General features: G+C 37.3%; 1 protein-coding gene across 2 annotated transcripts in view; it reads right to left on the bottom strand.

Moving 5' to 3' along the window:
• The window catches only part of CCDC171 (coiled-coil domain containing 171), a 295,661-nt gene that overhangs the window by 206,104 nt on the left and 70,556 nt on the right, over nucleotides 1-19,001 (bottom strand). The window contains exons 9-10 of one of the 2 annotated variants that reach the window (XM_080819723.1): nucleotides 16,808-16,968; nucleotides 1,132-1,270 (exon numbers count right to left, since the gene is read on the bottom strand). In XM_080819723.1, coding sequence (XP_080675849.1) covers nucleotides 1,132-1,270; nucleotides 16,808-16,968 — 300 coding nt within the window. The remainder of the gene's footprint in view (nucleotides 1-1,131; nucleotides 1,271-16,807; nucleotides 16,969-19,001) is intronic. The other variant, XR_013967748.1, reaches the window with a different exon arrangement.

Here is a 19,001-nt window from a genome sequence, read left to right as displayed (position 1 = left end):
TCACTCTCTCTCTCTGCTCTCAAATAAATAAACAAAAAAAAATTTTTTTTAATTTTTTTAAAGATTTTATTTATTTATTTCACAGAGAGAGAGAGAGAGATCACAAGTAGACAGAGAGGCAGGCAGAGAGAGAGAGGGGGGAGCAAACAGGCTCCCTGCTGAGCAGAGACCCTGAGATCATGACTCGAGCCAAAGGCAGAGGCCCAACCCACTGAGCTGCCAGGCGCCCCCAAAAAAATTTTTAAAGAAAGAAACACAAAGTTGAAAAAAGGCAAATTTCTGACTAGGAGGATGGGAGGTGGGAAAAGAGGAAATCATGGAAGTCTTCACAGATTGCAAGCTGTCAGACCAGGGCATTACAGGATACACAGGAGTTTACTAATGGAACAAAAGAAAAGAAGTTCAGTCAATACAGGTCAAAAAAAAAAAAAAAAAATGAACAGCCTGAACAAAAGCAAGAAGATTTGAAAATATGCAATGTGTTTAGGAAGCCAAGAGCACCCTAAGGGGCTGAAGCAAGAGAGTTAGAGGGCAAGGGACACAGAAGAAGCTGGAAGAGTTAACATGGAGCCACAAAGAAAGGGGCCTTAGATTATATGGCAAGAAGCTGAACTTCATTCTGAAAACAACAAGGAGACATTGATGGTTTTTTAATAAAGTGAGGATGACAAGATCAGATCAATATCTCAGGAAGACAAATGTGGTGATGGTGTGAAAGCTGGATTATTGGGGAATGGGAACAAAATGATAGGGTATGAAATGACCATAAAAGGGAGTCTTTGAAATCATTAGTTCTATTGATTATAAATCCTGATCCCCCTCTCACCTAGGTAACAATGCACCAAGGAAGGAAGGAAGGAAGAAGAACAGGCCCTGAATAAATTCTAAAATAGTCTATAATTCAGTTTTCACTAATTCAATTAATTTCCCCACTTTTTCTAAAGGATTGAGGTTTTATTACATACATCTTTGTTGTAATCAGCATCTCTGGTTTTGAAATTTTATATCAATGGCACTAAAATTACTTTCATGCTATTATCTCATGGCATGTAGTGAGGGGAAAAAAACCTGTTAAACATCAAATTTGACCCAATAAAGTAATTGCCATAGGGTTTTATTTTTTATCCTTACCATTACAAGTTCTTCCTGTAATTCACTGCAACTTTTTTCATTATACTGGAGTCTCTTTGAAAGGTCTATAATTACTTTCTTATGCTCCTCGATCTCTTCATTTAGTTTCTTGTTTTTGGAGACATACTCTCTTTCTAATCTGAAAAGTTAAATTGTCAGAGCAGAGTTTTCAAATATGGTTTTATCAAGTCCTATTATACAGTTTTACATGACTGACAGATGTATTATCTATCAAGTTTTTGTGCCAAAGGCCACCTCTCATTTTTTCAAACAAAAAGGGTTGCATATTCTTAAATGAAAGACTTTAAAGGAATAATACCTCACCCCTTTCATTAGCAGGTATTTTACTAAGCCCAAGGTTATAAACAAAATCGATTTGGTTAGTGTTGATTTGGTCTCACCATTATTTTTGATGAACAAAACCCACCTACCACAGTTCAATTAGCTCAGAACCTGCCTCAAGACAGAAAAGAGTTCTATCAAACAGTTTTCAAATTAAACTATAACATTAGAAAAGGAACAAATGTTTTATTCCTGGATGTCCATGCAAATGGAATATGATGGAAAATGAAAATCCAAAAGAAAGAATCATCAAAAATCATCCATATTCACTGTGAAAACATATGAAATTCTTTACTTTTTGTTCTTTTTTAAGTTTTTATTTAAATTCCAGTTAGTTAACATACAGTGTAATATTAGTTTCAGGTGTAGAATTTAGTGATTCATTACTTCCATACAACACCCAGTGCTTCCTTAATGCCTTCCTTAATGTGCCTTCCTTAATGCCCATCCCCCATTTAACCCATCCCCCACCCACCTCCCCTCCAGGAACCCTCAGTTTGTTCTCCATAGTTAAGAGTCTCTTATGGTTTGTCTATCTCTCTTTTTACCCCTATGTTCATCTGTTTTGTTTCTTAAATTCCACATATGAGTGAAATCACATGGTATTTATCTTTCTCTGACATATTTCACTTAGAATAATAATCTCTAGCTCTAGCCACGTCATTGCAAACGGCAAGATTTCATTCTTTTTAATGGCTGAGCAATATTCCATTGTATATACCACCTCTTCTTTATCTATTTATCAGTCGATGGACATTTGGGTTCTTTCTATAATTTGATTATTGCTGATAATGCTGCTATAAAGATTATGGTAAATGCACCCCTTCGAATCTGTATTTTTGTACCCTTGGGTAAATACCTGTGGTGCAACTGTTGGCTCATGTTATTAACTTTCTGGGAAATCTCCATACCGTTTTCCAGAGTGACTGCACCAGTTTGCCTTCCCACCGACAGTCTAAGAGGGTTCTCTTTTTTCCTCATCCTCACCAACATCTGTTGTTTCCTATGTTGTTAATTTTAGCCCTTCTGACAGGTGTGAGGTGGTATCTCATTGGAGTTTTGATTTGTATTTTCTTGATGATGAGTGATGTTGAACATCTTTTCGTGTGTCTGTTGGTCATCTGTATGTCTTCTTTGGAAAAATTCTGTATTCATGTCTTTTGCCCATTTTAAATTGGATTATTTGTTTTTTGGATGTGTTGAGTTTTATAAGTTCTTTATAGATTCTGGATACTAACCCTTTATCAGATATGTCATTTGCAAATGTCTTCTTCCATTCCATAGGTTGCTAACTTTTAGTTTTGCTGATTGTTTCCTTCATTGTGAAGAAACTTTTTATTTTAATGAAGTCTCAAGAGTTTACTTTTGTTTTTGTTTCCTTGCTTCAGGAGATATATCTAGTAAGAAGTTGCTATAGACTGGGGCACCTGGATGGCACAGTCAGTTGGGCATCTGACTCTTGGTTTCAGCTCAGGTCGTGATCTCAGGGTTGTGAAATCGAGCCCCACATCGGGCTCCGTGCTCAGCACTGTCTGCTTGAGATTCTCTCTCCCTGTCCCTCTGACCCTCCCATTGTGCTCTCTTGCTCACTTTCTCTCTCTCTCTTAAATAAATACATCATTTAAAAAAATAGAAAAAGAAGTTGCTAAGGATGATGTCCAAGAGGTTACTGCCTATGTTCTCCCCTAGGATTTTGATGGTTTCCTCTCTCACATTTAAGTCTTTCATCCATTTTGAATTTGTTTTTGTGTATGGCATAAGAAAGTGTTCCAATTTCATTCTTTCACATGTTGCTGTCCAGTTTTCCCAACAACATCTATTGAAGTGACTGTCTTTTTTCTATTGGATATTCTTTCCTGATTCATTGAAGATTAATTGACCTTATATAGTTGTGGATCCATTTCTGGGTTTTCTATTCTGTTCCATTGATCTATGTCTGTTTTGGGGCCAGTACAATACTATCTTGATCCCTATAGCTTTGTAATGTAACTTAAATCCAGAATTGTGATGTCCCCAGTTCTGCCTTTCTTTTTCAAGATTGCTTTGACTATTTGGGGTCTTTTGCAATTCCATACAAATTTCAGGATTGTTTGTTCTAGCTCAGTGAAAAATGCGGTGGTTTGGTTTTTTTTTTTATTTATTTAGTTTTCTCAGTGTTCCAAGATTTATTGTTTATGTACCACACTCAGTGCTCTATGAAATACATGCCCTAGGGATTGCATTAAATGTATAGATTGCTTTGGGCAGGATAGACACTTCCAACAATATTTGTTCTTTCAATCCATGAGATTGGAATTGAGATCTTTCCCAGTTGGAACTGAGTTCTTTCAATCCATAAGAAATGGAATGTTTTTCCATTTCTTTGTGTCATCTTTAGTTTTGTCATAGTGTTTTATAGCTTTTCAGAGTTTGTTAGGTTTATTCCTAGGTATCTTATGGGTTTTGGTGTAATTGTAAATGGGATCGATTCCTTGATTTTTCTTTCTGCCGCTTCATTACTGGTGTATAGAAATGCAACAGGTTTCTATATGTTGATTTTATATCCTGAGATTTTACTGAATTTGTGTATCACTTCTAGCAATTTTTTGGTGGAGTCTTTCAGGTTTTCTACATAAAGTATCATGTTATCTGCAAATAGTGAATATTTGACTTTGCCAATTTGGATGACTTTTATTTCTTTTTGTTGTTAGATGGCTGAGACTAGGACTTCCAGTACTACATCAAATAACAGTGGTGAGAATGCACATCTCTATCTTGTTCCTGACTATACAGGAAAAGCTCTTAGTTTCTCCCCATTGAGAATGATATTAGTGGTGGGTTTTTTGGTAAATGGTCTTTATTACGTTGAGGTATGTCTCCTCTATCCCTACTTTGTTGAGGGCTTTTATCAAGAATGGATGCTATACTTTGTCAAATGCTTTTTCTGCATCTATTGAGAGGATCATATAGTTCTTATCCTTTCTTTCATTAATGTGATCTATCATGTTGATTGATTTGCGAATATTGAACCACCCTTACAACACAGGAATAAATCCCACTTGATTGTAATGAATGATTCTTCTAATGTACTTTGGATTTAATTTGCTAGTATTTTCTTGAGAATTTTGATATCCATGTTCATCAGGGATATTGGCCTGTAGTTCTCTTTTCTAATGGGGTCTTTAAGTGGTTTTGGAATCAGGGTAATGCTGATCTCACAGAATCAATTTGAAAATTCTCCTTCCCTTCCTATTTTTTGGAATAGTTTAGGAAGAATAGGCATTAAGTCTTCTTTCAATGTTTGGGAGAATTCCCCTGTGAAGTCATCTGGCCCTGGATTTTTGTTTGTTGGAAGATTTTTTATTACTGATTCAATTTCCTTATTGGTTATCAGTCTATTCAATTTTTCTATTCCTCCCTGTTTCAGTTTTGGTAGTTTGTATGTTTCTAGGAACTGATCCATTTCTTCCAAATTGTCCAATTTGTTGACATATAATTTTTCCTAATATTCTCTTATAATTGTATTTCTGTGGTGTTGGTTATTTCTCCTCTCTCATTCATGCTTTTATTTATTTGGGTATTTTCTCTTTTCTTCTGAATAAGTCTATGAAGGATTTATTAATTTTATTAATTTTTTCAAAGAAACAGCTCCCAGTTCCATTGATCTGTTCTACTGGGAGTTTTTTGTTTGTTTCTATATCATTTATTTCTGCCCTAATCTTTATTATTTCCCTTCTTCTGCTGGCCTTTGGCTTCATTTGTTGTTCTTTTTCTAGTTTCTTTAAGTATAAGTTTAGGTTGCTTATTTGAGATCTTTATTGCTTCTTGAAGACGCCCTGTATTGCTATATACTTCCCTCTTAGGACCACTTTTGCTGCATCCCACAGGATTTGGACCATTGTGTTTTCATTTTCATTTGCTTCCATGTATTTTTTTTTTATTTCATCTTTAATTTCTTAGTTGACCCATTCATTCTTTAGTAGGATGTTCTTTAACCTCCATCTGTTTGTGGTCTTTCCAGATTTTTTTCTTGTGGAACACTTCAAGTTTCATAGCACTGTGGTTAGAAAATACGAATGATATGATCTCAATCTTTTTGTATTTGATGAGGCCTGATATGTGACCTAGTATGTGATCTATTCTGGAGAATGTCTCATGTGCACTTAAAAAGAATGTGTATTCTGCTGCTTTAGGATGATATGTTCTGAATGAATATAACTGTTTAAATCATCTGATCTAGTGTGTAATTCAAAGCCATTGTTCCCCTGTTGATTTTCTATTTAGATGATCTGTCCATTGATGCAAGTGGGGTGTTAAGTCTTCTACTATTATTATTACATGATTATGAACTCCTTTATGTTTGTTATTGTTTTATATATTTGGGTGCTCCCAAGTTGGAAGCGTAAATATCCACAATTGTTAGATCTTCTTGTTGGACAGACCACTTATTATGATGTAATGCCCTTCTTTATCTCTTATTACAGTCTTTAGTTTAAAATCTGGTTTGTCTGGAGGTGCCTGGGTGGTGCAGTTGGTTGAGCATCTGACTCTTGGTTTCAGCTCAGGTCGTGATCTCAGGGTCTTGGGATAAAGCCCCACATCGGGCTCTGAGCTCAGTTGGAGTCTGCTTGGGATTCTCTCTCCCTCCCCCTCAGTTCCTCCCACTCATGCCTAAAATAAATAATCTTTTTAAAAAAATTTTTTAATTAAAATAAATAAATAAAATCTAGTTTGTCCAATATAAGTATGGATCCTCTGGCCTTCTTTTGATGTGCTTTTCCATGGTAAATGTTTTTTCATCCCCTCACTTCCAATCTGCAGGTGTCTTTAGGTTTAAAATGAGTCTCTTGGGGCACCTGGCTGACTCAATTGGTAGTGCATGCAACTCTTGATATCAGAACTGTAAATTTGAGCCTATGTGGGGTGTAGAGATTACTTAAAAATAAAATCTTTTTAAAAATATAAAATAAATATAAAATGAGTCTATTGTAGGCAACATACAGATAGGTCATTTTTTAATCCATTCTGATACCCTATGTCTTTTGATTGGAGCATTTAGTCCATTTACATTCAGAGTAATTATTAATAGATATGAATTTAGCATCACTTTATTATTTGTTTTGTCACTGTGTCTGGAGATTTTCTCTGTTCTTTTCTAGTCTTTGTTGCATCTGGTTTTTCTTTCCCACTCAAAGAGTCCTCTTTAATATTTCTTGCAGTGCTGGTTTAGTGGTCACAAGCTCCTTTTAGTTTCTGTTTGTCTGGGAAGCTCTTTATCCTTCCTTCTATTCTGAATGAAAGCCTTGCTGGATAGAGTATTCTTGGCTGCAAGATTTTTCCCATTCAGGATATTGAATATATCATGCCACTCTCTTCTAGCTTGCCAAGTTTCTGTGGAAAGATCTGCTCTTAACTTTATTAGTCTTCCCTTGTAAGTTAAGGACTTCTTTTGTCTTGATGCTTTTGGATTTTTTCTTTATTTCTGTATTTTGCAAATTTAACTACACTATGTGTTGGTGTTGGCCTGCTTTTGTTGATTTTGATGGGAGTTCTTGGTGCCTCCTGGATTTGGATGTCTTCTTCCTTCCCCAGATTAGAGAAGTTTTCAGCTATAATTTCCTCAAACAAACCTTCTGCCCCCTTTTCTAGCTCTTCTTTTTTGGGGGGACTCCTATTATATGCATGTTATTACACTTTCTGGAGTCACCAAATTCCCTAAGTCTAGTTTTATGATCCAAGATTTTTCTTTCCCTTTTTTGTTCAGCTTCATTATTTTCCATCTTCTGAGGGAATTCTTTTTTTTTTTTTTTTTTTTTTTTTTTACATAAAATGTATTGTTTCAGGGGCACAGGTCTGTGATTCATCAGTCTTACACAATTCACAGAGCTCACCATAGCACATACCCTCCCCAATGTCCATCACCCGCCCACCCCACCCCTCCCTAAAAATACGAAACACTTCATGAATTTGTATGTCATCCTTGTGCAGGTGCCTTCCTAGTCTTCTCTGTATCATTCCAATTTTAGTATATGTGCTGCCGAAGCAAGCACAGGAATTCTATCTTCTATATCACTTACTCCTTCTTCTGCTTCTTCCATCCTTGAGGTAATTACACCCAGTTGGTTTCAAATCTTGGTTATCACATTTTTTATTTGGCCTGATTTGTTTTTAGCTCTTTTACCTCTGCAGTAAGGGTCTCCCTGATGTCTTCTATGCTTTTCTCAAGCCCAGCTTACTATCTTTATGATTGTTGCTTTAAATTCAGGATTAGGCATGTAACTTAGATCTGTTTTGATTAGATTCCTGGCCTCGATCTTATCTTCTTCTTTCTTTTGGGATGAAATCCTCCATTTTGGCATTTTGTCTAGGTCACTGTCTTTTTCTGTGTGTTAGTAAAACCTGTTATGTTTCCTGCGCCTGAGAGTAATGACCTTATTAAGAAGGGTCATATAATATCCTGGGCCTGGTACTTCAGGAAGTAGCTCTAGTGTGTACTTCATGCACTCTGCTGCTTGTTTTTGTTGCTCTATCCTTCAGGTCAGTGGTCTGCAGAGTTTCTCCTTGCCTGCAATGGGGAGTGTTTGGACCTTGGCCAGGGTATGGAGTGTTTTAACTAGCTGTGCTCTGGTCTGCTTGTTAAGAAAACTGATACTATTCCCACTAGAACTGAAGCTTTGCAGAACTGTATAGTCAGTAGACATGGTACAAGAAGGGGTTTGTGTTGGTCTTTGCAGGGAGGGGCCCACTGCACTGATTCTTTGGCACACTTGCCTGAGAAAAGCAGTACCAGTGGAGCACAGGGGATGGAGCTTGGTGTGAGCAGGTTAGGCAGCCAGTGTTGGTGCTGTGGTATTTCCTGAAATTAGTTTATACTGGGGGCAGGGGAGGGCAATGGTGCCAGGCAGCTCCTTTGTCCCTGGAGAGGGGAATTCCTGCTTGCTGCTGAGAAGCCCGCCCAGAAGACTGAACAATCTCCCCTCACGAGTCCCAGCTGTTCCTTGGGTCACTGCCTTCACACTGACTGTGTCCAGGTTGCTTGCCCACCTGGAGCAGTGCAGTGCACTGTGGGCTCTATCACTGCCAAGTTGGCTGAGTTTTAAAATTCCATACTTTAAGGACCTGGTGTGGCAGGGACCTGCACTGGTCTTCTGGGGGAGGGTCATCAGTGCCGGGACTGATGCAGGTCCGACCCAGAAGAACAGTCACACCAGAGCACAGAAGCAGGGAATACACACTAAAGAGCTAGTGTCCAGGTTAGCCACCCTCAGCAGATGTCTCTGTACTTATGCTGAGGGGCAGGGGAGAAAATGGCACCTGCTGGCACCTTCATTCCCAGAGAGGCAATGTCACCTCTTTAGATGTGCTCCAAGAAGGGGAAACCTTCTCTCCCCATGCATCTCAGGCAATCCTCAGATCACACCATCTGCCCCCAGGTTACCTGGCTGCCTTCTCCACAGGAGCACAGCCGTATCCACATGGCTCCACACCAGCCACATTGTGGATCTCTAAAACTCCAGTCTTTGAGCCCTACTGGTTGCAAAAACTCTGAAAATCAGCTCCTCTCATTCTCCCAGGCAATGCCTTTGGGGAAGTGTTCTCTTTGTGCTTATCCCTATGCACTCTCCTCTCACTCACCTTTCTTCACAACCAGGGCTCCTTCCCCTCTGCGGCATCCACAAGCCATTTCTCCCCCAAACCACATCTCCACACCTCCTACCTTCCACAAAATGGTTTCTTCTCTCCCTCCAGTTGTGCAGTTTGTTCTGTCAGTGCTCGGATCAATTTCTTGGGTGTTCAGAATGATCTGATATTTATCTAGCTGTGTTTGAGGGACCAGGCAAGCCTAATACACCATCTTAGTCCCCCCCACCACTACATGAAATTCTTTTCAAAAGATTTGCCTTCCTATTTAAATTTTGCTCAGGCTGGCATTAAACTGTATTTACATTCTTGTATGGACATCTGATGAAAGGCAGCTTAGAACTATTTCAGTTTAGAATTTGTTGTAGATAATCCACTAAATGGGTAATTTTAATTCAAATTAAAGGGTTGCCACTATTTTTAATCTGAGATTTTCCTGATGAACATAGTAGACCTGTTTCCTATGGTTTTGAAGCTATAATGCAGAAATAAAGTGATTCAGTATAACCAAATCCACCACTACATTCAGGCTATAATCAAATAAAGAGCTAATTCTTGAATGGCAGAAGATTTTACTCTCAAGAGTCAACATTCTTTTCTCTAGGATGAAATACAGACAACTCCAGTGCTAACCCTTTTGTATGTTCTGCTTTGGATCAAGGATATTCCAAGGTAGAGTAGTTAAATATATATACACACACATATATATATGTATACGTGTGTGTGTGTATGTGTGTGTGTGTATATATATATATATATATATATACGTGTGTGTGTGTGTGTATACATATACACATACACATACGCTTCCCAGAAAGTAAGTAGAATAGTAAAAATGGATTGAAGTAGAGAAAAGATAATACATTCAGGAATCCCAACATATAAGTAATAGAAGTTTCAAAAAAGAGAAGGTAAAGAAAACAGAAGAGAAGAAATCAGCAAAGTAATAAATACAAATATTTCCCAGAAATGAATTACTTGAGTCTTTAAAATTGAAGGAGCTATATGAGTGCCCAAAATGAATGAAAAAAAAAAAAATCCATGCTAGGGCCATCACCATGAAATTTCAGAACACTGGGAATATAGAGAAAATTCTAGTGTCCATAGACTATGAAAATATATACACATTATTACCTTATCAAACATTATAATGTAAGATCAGTAAACCATTTCTAGGTACTTCCCCATGTCTCCATACTTGTGACCACTCTGTACGAGTTTCCAGTGGAAAACATAGATCATATAAAAAATATCAGGAATCAAACAACTTTAGATTTCTTGACACTAGAACTTAATTAATACCCAAGTGAACTAAGAAAAAGAGAAAAGATCAAATAAAGACATCTTCAGAATGCAAATTTCAAAATTTTTCATCTGATGTAGAATTTCTCAAGAAGCTGCCCTACAAAGGGAGTAAATCAAACAGGAAGGAAGGATGAGACCAGCAACAAGAGATCCAAAATAGTAGAGAAGCAGAGAGCATCCCAAGGAAGATGGGGATGGAAAGTCCTAGGGATGACAGTGGCAGGGAGCCTAAAAAACAATTAGTCCAGGATGGAGAAGGTGGGGAGAAGAGTCCAGGATGGATGTCTCTTACAAGAAACTTAAAACAATAGAATTGCTGAGGTATAGGAACATAATGAGGGATTTTTCAGTCCTATTAGAGAGTTTAAGAGTAATTCAGTGTTTGATGCAACAAACAACAAAGAATATAATAAACTGTGCCATGAAGAAAAATAAAGATAACTTACCAAGAAAAATAAGTTATAGAAAAAAATACCCCCAAATAGAACCCCTTGGATAGGATGGGGGGAGGGTCGGAATTAAGTGTGTGCTGTGTGGGAGAAGGGTACAATAGAGATAATAAGTAAGCAGTTGTGGGGGGAGGTAAAACAGATAATATCTAACAGTGGGAACTAAAAACATGGCAGGATATGCGTGTTATTCAGAAACAGGAAATTAAACATCAGAAGAAACAGCAATAGGAATTAAAAGCAGTTGCCTGAAGGGAGTGGAAACGGGTAGTAGAGAGCAAAGGGCATGAAACTGTTGACCTTGCCATGTTCTTTTACTTTTTAGACTATGTACAAGCTAATTTGATAAAGTCAAACTTTTAAATAGAAATTATTACCATTCAACAAATATAAAATTAAATGACTCCGTCACTCGCTGCTAGGTTCAAGTTCGAACTGGGTCCAATGAAACAGGGGGACGCTCCCTGCTGTCACCAATGTCACATACAACCCAGGAAGTTGTCAGGTGCTAGGCATCTGGCAAAGCCCCACCAAGGGTAAGGAGTTAGACAGGAGTATAACAAAGGTTAAAGGGAGCCCCAACTCTTTGAATTCCAAAGGAGCAGCACCAGGACTTGGCCGGTGGAGGATTTAGCAAGAAAAGTGAAGGGAGAGGAAGGAAACCTGTAGCTAAGGTGCCTTCTTTCCTGCTAGATTCCCATTCTATTATTTTTCTAAAGGAGCTCAACTAAAAACTTCACCACAGGCTGCTTTAACAAATAATCATCTTTGGTCTTTTATACAGAATGTACACACTAATACTGCTAATAAATCATAATACTTTTGTTATTTTTATACTTTTGGATGATATATTTAGAAAAATAAATAAATTCCTAAATAATGAGTGTAATGAAATAAATAAATTGAGATTCAGTCCTTTCAGTGTATCTTTGATAGTCCTGTTTTAAATTTAATTTTAAACTAGATTTAAAGTTATCATGAGCTCCTTCCCTCATCACTGCCCACCAATCAGTTACCAAAGCTAATGAACACCTGACATACAGAAAACTCTAAAAAAAAAATTCATTGAAAAGCTTTAGTTTCATACTATAACTTTTAGATGCAAAAAAAAGATTTATAATTAAGAAAATTTGGGGCGCCTGGGTGGCTCAGTGGGTTGAAGCCTCTGCCTTCGGCTCAGGTCATGATCCCAGGGTCCTGGGATCGAGCCCCGCATCGGGCTCTCTGCTCGGCAGGAAGCCTGCTTCCTCCTCTCTCTCTCTCTGCCTGCCTCTCTGCCTACTTGTGGTCTCTGTCTGTCAAATAAATAAATAAAATCTTTATAATTAAGAAAATTTAACTATAGAAATAAAGAACAGATATATACCCTATCTAAAATTATATATCGAATACATATATTTATTAAAATAGCCCTTTTTTAAAAGATTTTATTTATTTGAGAGAGAGAGACATAGCGAGAGAGGGAACACAAGCACAGGGGATGGGAGAGGGAGAAGCAGGCCTCCTGCTGAGAAGGGAGCGTAATGTGGGGCTCGATCTTAGGACTCTGGGATCATGACCTGAGCCAAAGGCAGACGTTTAATGACTAAGCCACCAAGCACCCCAAAATAGCCTGTTATTGTTATCAAATTCTTAACTGAGCTCTTTAAAATATATATGTAAAATATATGTAAGTATATATATACACATATTCCATTTAAAATATATGTATACATATATATTCCATCTAAAATAACTTCATGCAGAAAAGTTCACTGTTATGAAACTGTTGACCAAAATTATAAATCCAAACTAGACACACAGCTTTTTTCTCTTGACCTAGATCTACCCGGGAAAAAAACAAGCTTAAGAACCTTAACCACAGGCAAAGTTCACGCAGCATTTTCTCTATAACATCATCATTACCAGTTGCTAAATTAGTTCTATCCAACAGGTAAAACAATGTCCTACCCCAAAACTCCCTGCTCTCAGAATTGTAAAATAAAGGTATCACTTACCTTAAAGACCTAAAATTTACCAAGTTTCTTTTGGAACACAGTATCCAAAACTTAGAGCTACTTTGAAAAATTAATATTTGACAGTTTGTGACTCTAAAATATTTTTAAATGTTTTTTAAAGAGGATTCTGAAGGAAAGTCAGAAGCACAAATAGAAAATAAAATAACCGAACTAATCACTCCTCATGTCATACCATTTCTTCTAACACCACACATCACTGGAACGGAAGTGGCAGTGAATACAGAGAAACGGAAGATATGATAGGGAAGAGAAGTCACAGGAACTGAGTTGCAAAATGAGAAGTGGGTTTTAACTACTATTTAATTTTTATTGTTTATTATTATTAACTTTATTATTAAGGTAGATATATAGGGATAAAGAACAGATGGGAGATGTTGTGTTAAAGTATTTAGGATTGTTAGCTAGTGCTTAGTTGAAATATGTAACTAGTACTTAGAATTATTAGTTGACACTTACTTATTGGAATACAAAATTTGCATAAAATTTTTCAAGCACCAAAACACAAATAATAGCAAAACAAATAAGGGGGAAATCTGCTTTGGGGTCCAGTGAGAAAAGTACATAGGTTGGATGGAATAGACAGGTGATGGGTATTAAGGAGGGCACTTGTTATGATGAGCACTGGGTGTTATACGTAAATGACGGATCACTGAACTCCACTCCTGAACCAATATTGAACTATACGTCAATGAACTAGAATTTAAATTTAAAAAAAAAAAGAAAGGAAAGTTACATAAGTCAAAATCTTGGAGCTTGGGGCTCCTAGCTGGCTCAGTCAGTGAAGCATGCAACTCTTGATTTGGGGTCATGAGTTCGAGCCCCACGTTGTGGGTAGAGTTTATTAAAAAAAAAAAAATCCTTAGCTTAATTGTTAGCAGGTCCTTTAAAATTCCTCTAGTCTAACTTTTGCAGGACTCTTCTTCCTCAATATCCATAACAAAGAATCACCCACCTTCTGTTCTGAACTTTCCAAGGCAGGGAGCTCACTAGGTCCCCAAAAAAGCCTATTATTTCATTATTGAAAGAATTGTTGGGAGTACAGTCTGGCTTCTAACAGTTTCACTTGTAGGTCCTAATCATTACTTCAAAGCAACAGTAAAGAAGCCTGCACTATATTCTTGGGGCACCTGGGTGGCTCAGTGGGTTAAGCCTCTGCCTTCGGCTCAGGTCATGATCTCAGGATCCTGGGATCGAGGCCCGCATCTGGCTCTCTGCTCAGCAGGGAGCCTGCCTTCCCCTCTCTCTCTGCCTGCCTCTCTGCCTACTTGTGATCTCTGTCTCTGTCAAATAAATAAACAAAATCTTAAAAAAAAAAAAAAAAGCCTGCACTATATTCTACATAAAGGCTCCTAAACATATTTATATATAAATGGACAGATTCAAACAGTGGTTCATAGGAAATTAAGAGGATAAGTCTTAAGAATAACATTCACAGAATGTCATCTAAGTCATCCCAGAGGAAGCAAAAAAATTCAGTTCAGAATTACTGGTTTAGGGGTATCTGGGTGTTTCCATTGGTTAAGCATCTGAGTTTGCCTCAGATCACGATCTCGGCGTCCTGGGACCAGGCCCAGCATTAGACTCCCTGATCAGTAAGGAATCTGGTGATCCCTCTCCCTTTATCCCTCTCCCCCTGCTTGTGCCTATGCTCTCTCTCTCTCACTCCAATAAATACATAAAATCTTGGAAAAAAGAAATAAAGAATTACTGGTTTAAAATATTATAAGCATTACTACTAAAAGTAATCTCAGAGATTTTAAATTTTTCAACATCAGTCTCTTTTTTTAATTTAAATTCAATTAATTACTATATAATGTGTTACTGGTTTCAGAGGTAGAGGTCAGTGATTCATCAGTCTTACAGAACACCCAGTGCTCATTACATCACATGCCCTCCTTAATGTCCATCACCCAGTTACACCATCCCCCACCCCCTCCCCTTCAGCAACCTTGTTTGTTTCCTATGATTAAGAGACTTTTATGGCTTGTCTCCCTCTCTGATTTCGTCTTGTTTTATTTTTCCCTCTCTTCCCCTATGATCCCTTTTGTTTTTCAAATTCCACATATGAGTGAGATCATATGATAACTGTCTTTCTCTGACTGACTTATTTTGCTTAGCGAAATACACTCTAGCTCCATCCACGTCATTGCAAATGGCAAGATTTAATTTTTTTGATGGATGAATAGTATTTCATTTTATATATATATATATATACTACATCTTCTTTATCCATTCATCTGTCAATGGACATCTAGGTTCTTTCTACAGTTGGGCTATTGTGGACACTGCTGCTGTAAACACTAGGGTGTACGTGCCCCTTTGGATCACTACATGTGTATTTTGGGGATAAATACCCAGTAATGCTATTGCTGGGTCATAGAATAGTTCTATTTTCAACTTTTTGAGGAACCTCCATACTGTCTTCCAGAGTGGCTGTACCAGCTTGCATTCCCACCAACAGTGTTAAGAGGGTTCCCCTTCCTCCACATCTTCAACTTCTGTCATTTCCTGACTTGTTAATTTTAGCCATTCTGACTGGTGTGAGGTGCTATCTTATTGTGGTTTTGATTTGTATTTCCCTGATGCTGAGGGATGTTGAGCATTTTTTCATGTGTTTGTTGGCCGTTTGGATATCTTCTTTGTAGAAATGTCTGTTCATGTCTTCTGCCCATTTCTTGATTGGATTACTTATTCTTTGGGTGTTTGAGAAGTTCTTTATAAATTTTGGATACTAGCCCTTTATCTGATAAGACACTTGCACATTTCTTTTCTCACTCTGTCCTTTGTCTTGATTTTGTCAACTGTTTCCTTTGCTCTGCAAAAGCTTTTTACCTTGATGAAGTCCATATGGTTCATTTTTGCCTTTGTTTCCTTTACCTTTGGAGATGTATCTAGCCAGAAGTTGCTGTGGCCAAGGTCACAGAGGTGGCTGCCTCTGTGCTCCTCTAGGATTTTGATGGATTCCTGTCTCACATTTAGGTCTTTAATCCATTTTGAGTCTGTTTTTCAACATAATTCTTTGAAGTCAGTCTTTCAAGTGTCATATTTATGATTTTGCCACACCCACAATAATCACTACTATTTAATAATACTTTAATTCATTTCTTAAGTTAAATGAAGTATTTTAAGAGAAATCTTGATATTATTATTGTAAGTGGAAAACCATTATCTATTTGTCATAGACACTAATATTAAAAATAAATACATAACTCTAATGTACCAACCTATTATCATGTCATGTACCAATGGTGGTATGCATTCCAGCCTATAGGAAGAAATGGTTTAGAATATCTCCTATCAAATTTTTTGGAAACATATTAAAGAATTACAAACTTTTTAAAGCATCCCACAGAACATTCCAGATGAAAGGCTTTTGAATTGAAAAACATTAAAATCAGGAGGAGTTGAAAAGACCCTGTCTACCACTTACTAGTTGCGTGTCCCCATTAAGCCTCAATTTTCACATCTGTAAAATAGGGATTAAAGGAGCAGCTACCTCATGCTGTGTTCTATAAATTGAATGAAATCGTGCAATGCTAGAAAGCAGGTGAGCTAAGAGTGCTATTAGCCCCTACTACTACTATTTCTGTAGTATGAGAAAATCTCAAACATTAGCCCATCTCCATATAGACCTTTTTTAGGTGGCCTAGAAATCAAGATCTTTAAGATACTGTATTATATCAATAAATGCAAAATACATTAACACATTTACTCTCTAGTGTAAAAACTGTACTTCAGAGACTATGTGGAATAGCGATTATACTTCAAAAGCCAAAAAAAGCATTTCCATGTTTACCTATACAGAGAAGTCTAGGTATGTTTTATGAAATCATTTATCCACAATCTAGCACAGACACTAATGAGAGCTATATCTAAAATACTACACATACTCATGTAAGCTTCATAAATTCTTTATAAAGAATTCTACAATAAAACACTTACAAACTCAGTTTTGCAAAGCTCTCTTGTGCGTTATGCTTTTCTCGCTCATATGCACTTTCAACTTCTTTGAATTCATTCTTGATCATTTCCAAATCTGCAACAGCTTCTGCTTGGCTGGCCTTTTCCACCTGCAAAGCGCCTTCAAGGTCTCGAATCCGTAACTGCCAGATGACAGAGAAGTAGTTAAAACGAGCAAGGAAATGCTAGCTTCAAAGGCTAGTCAGACTGAATAGAGTCCTTTATCAGCAGCAGTTTATCATTCATCCAAACTCTTCTTCCTTTCTGCGTTGGTTTAAAAAGGAAAATAAACAAAAGACAGTGTATTCCCTTTCTCAATGTGTTTAATGGAAGGGAGGAAGAGGTGAAGAATAGTTAACTGTGCTACGGAAATGCCTGATCAAAGTGCTGAATTTTGACCTACTATTCCATTTGGAGACTTCTTTTATAAAACATAATGAAATTAGTGGTTTGGGGAAACAAAAGGGAAATAGTCTTCCTCTCTTATGAGAAACATCATTACAGTCAGATGTTTAGAAGCCCATGAAAGTTAACATCTTTTTTTATTCCCAGAGATTTTTTACTATAGAAAAGTATTACTTGTTTTTATCACTTGTATTACCAAATAATACTCTTTGACTAAAATATTAATGAGTGTAGTTATATGATATCTAGGATTTGCTTCAAAATGCTACAGGGCTGGGGAGTAGATGGGGGGCGGTAAGGGGTTGGGGGTAGTGCACTGTACCATTCTCTCTACTTTTGCATATACTTGAAACTTTACATAATAAAACACTTTTATAGATTCTACGTAAACATCGACAGTAGAACAGATAAACAAATACATTCCCATTAAAGAATAACATGTAGCTATTTAAAAAAGCTGTAAAACAACTTTTGAAAAGGAAGTTCTCCATGTGGCTCTCCATGCGGTGTTAACACAGACTGAAAAAGCAAAGTCCACATCAGTGTATATGGTATGCTATATTTTGGGTAAACAAGTGGGAAAAATTAAGTAGCAGGCAACAGGGTAGAGCAAAAGAAGCAACAGGAGTGAAAGCAAGAGTTCTTGATCATTTAATATTGTTTGGATTTTTGAACTATGTGGATATTTTACCTTTTTCAGAAAATTAAATTTAAAAAATAAAAAATAGACTGCTAAGGCCAGAAAAAGTGGGGAGTGGTAGAAAATGCTTTACACTAAATAGAATACGGGCTTTAGGGGGCGCCTGGGTGGCTCAGTGGGCTAAAGCCTCTGCCTTCGGCTCAGGTCATGATCTCAGGGTCCTGGGATCGAGCCCCGCATTGGGCTCTCTGCTCGGCGGGGAGCCTGCTTCCCTTCCTCCCTCACTCTGCCTGCCTCTCTGCCTACTTGTGATCTCTGTCAAATAAATAAATAATATTTAAAAAAATAAAAAAAGAATATGGGCTTTAGAACCATAAAGCTCTCATTTAACTTCCAGCTCTACAAACTTTTATGACCTGTAGTATAATACTAAAACTCCAAAGGCCAGAGTTTCCTCATCTGTAAACAATAAATAATGGTAGTAATAAAAATAATAAACAGACTATCTACAGGGTTATTACAAAGATCTAATGAGATAGTATTCATCTAATATATATTTAATATTACATATGTATATATGTTTATTTAATAAATTTTTTGATAAATATTTATTCAGCACTTAATATGTGCCAGGCAGTGAGCTAGTGCTCAAGATGTACAATAATCATGAAAATAGACAGTCTTAGTTTTGAGGAGTTCCTAGTCTTTAGGAGAAGAGAGATTATGACAGAATGTGGTAAGTGTTTCCTATCACAGAAAAAGGCACAAAGGGCCATGAAATCAGAGAAAAGCTATGAACAAGCCTCCTGGGGAGGGCAAAAGCCAATCCGAGGTAAGAAAGATGAAGTCAGGGGCACCTGGGTGGCTCAGTGGGTTAAAGTCTCTGCCTTCGGCTCAGGTCATGATCCCAGGGTCCTGGGATCGAGTCCCGCATCGGGCTCTCTGCTCAACAGGGAGCCTGCTTCCTCCTCTCTCTCTGCCTACTTGTGATCTCTGCCTGTCAAATAAATAAATAAAATCTTAAAAAAAAAAAAAAAAGAAAGAAAGATGAAGTCACCAAGAAAAGAAGCCTAGAACAACAGGCAAGTGTTTTGTAAATCAATCCATACAAATAATAAGCACCAGAATTAT

The sequence above is a fragment of the Martes martes genome (assembly GCF_963455335.1).
Source record: "Martes martes genome assembly, chromosome: 12".
Lineage (NCBI taxonomy): Eukaryota > Metazoa > Chordata > Mammalia > Carnivora > Mustelidae > Martes > Martes martes.
The sequence above is the reverse complement of the archived record's forward strand: the minus strand, read 5'-3'. Positions and strand labels throughout refer to the sequence as shown.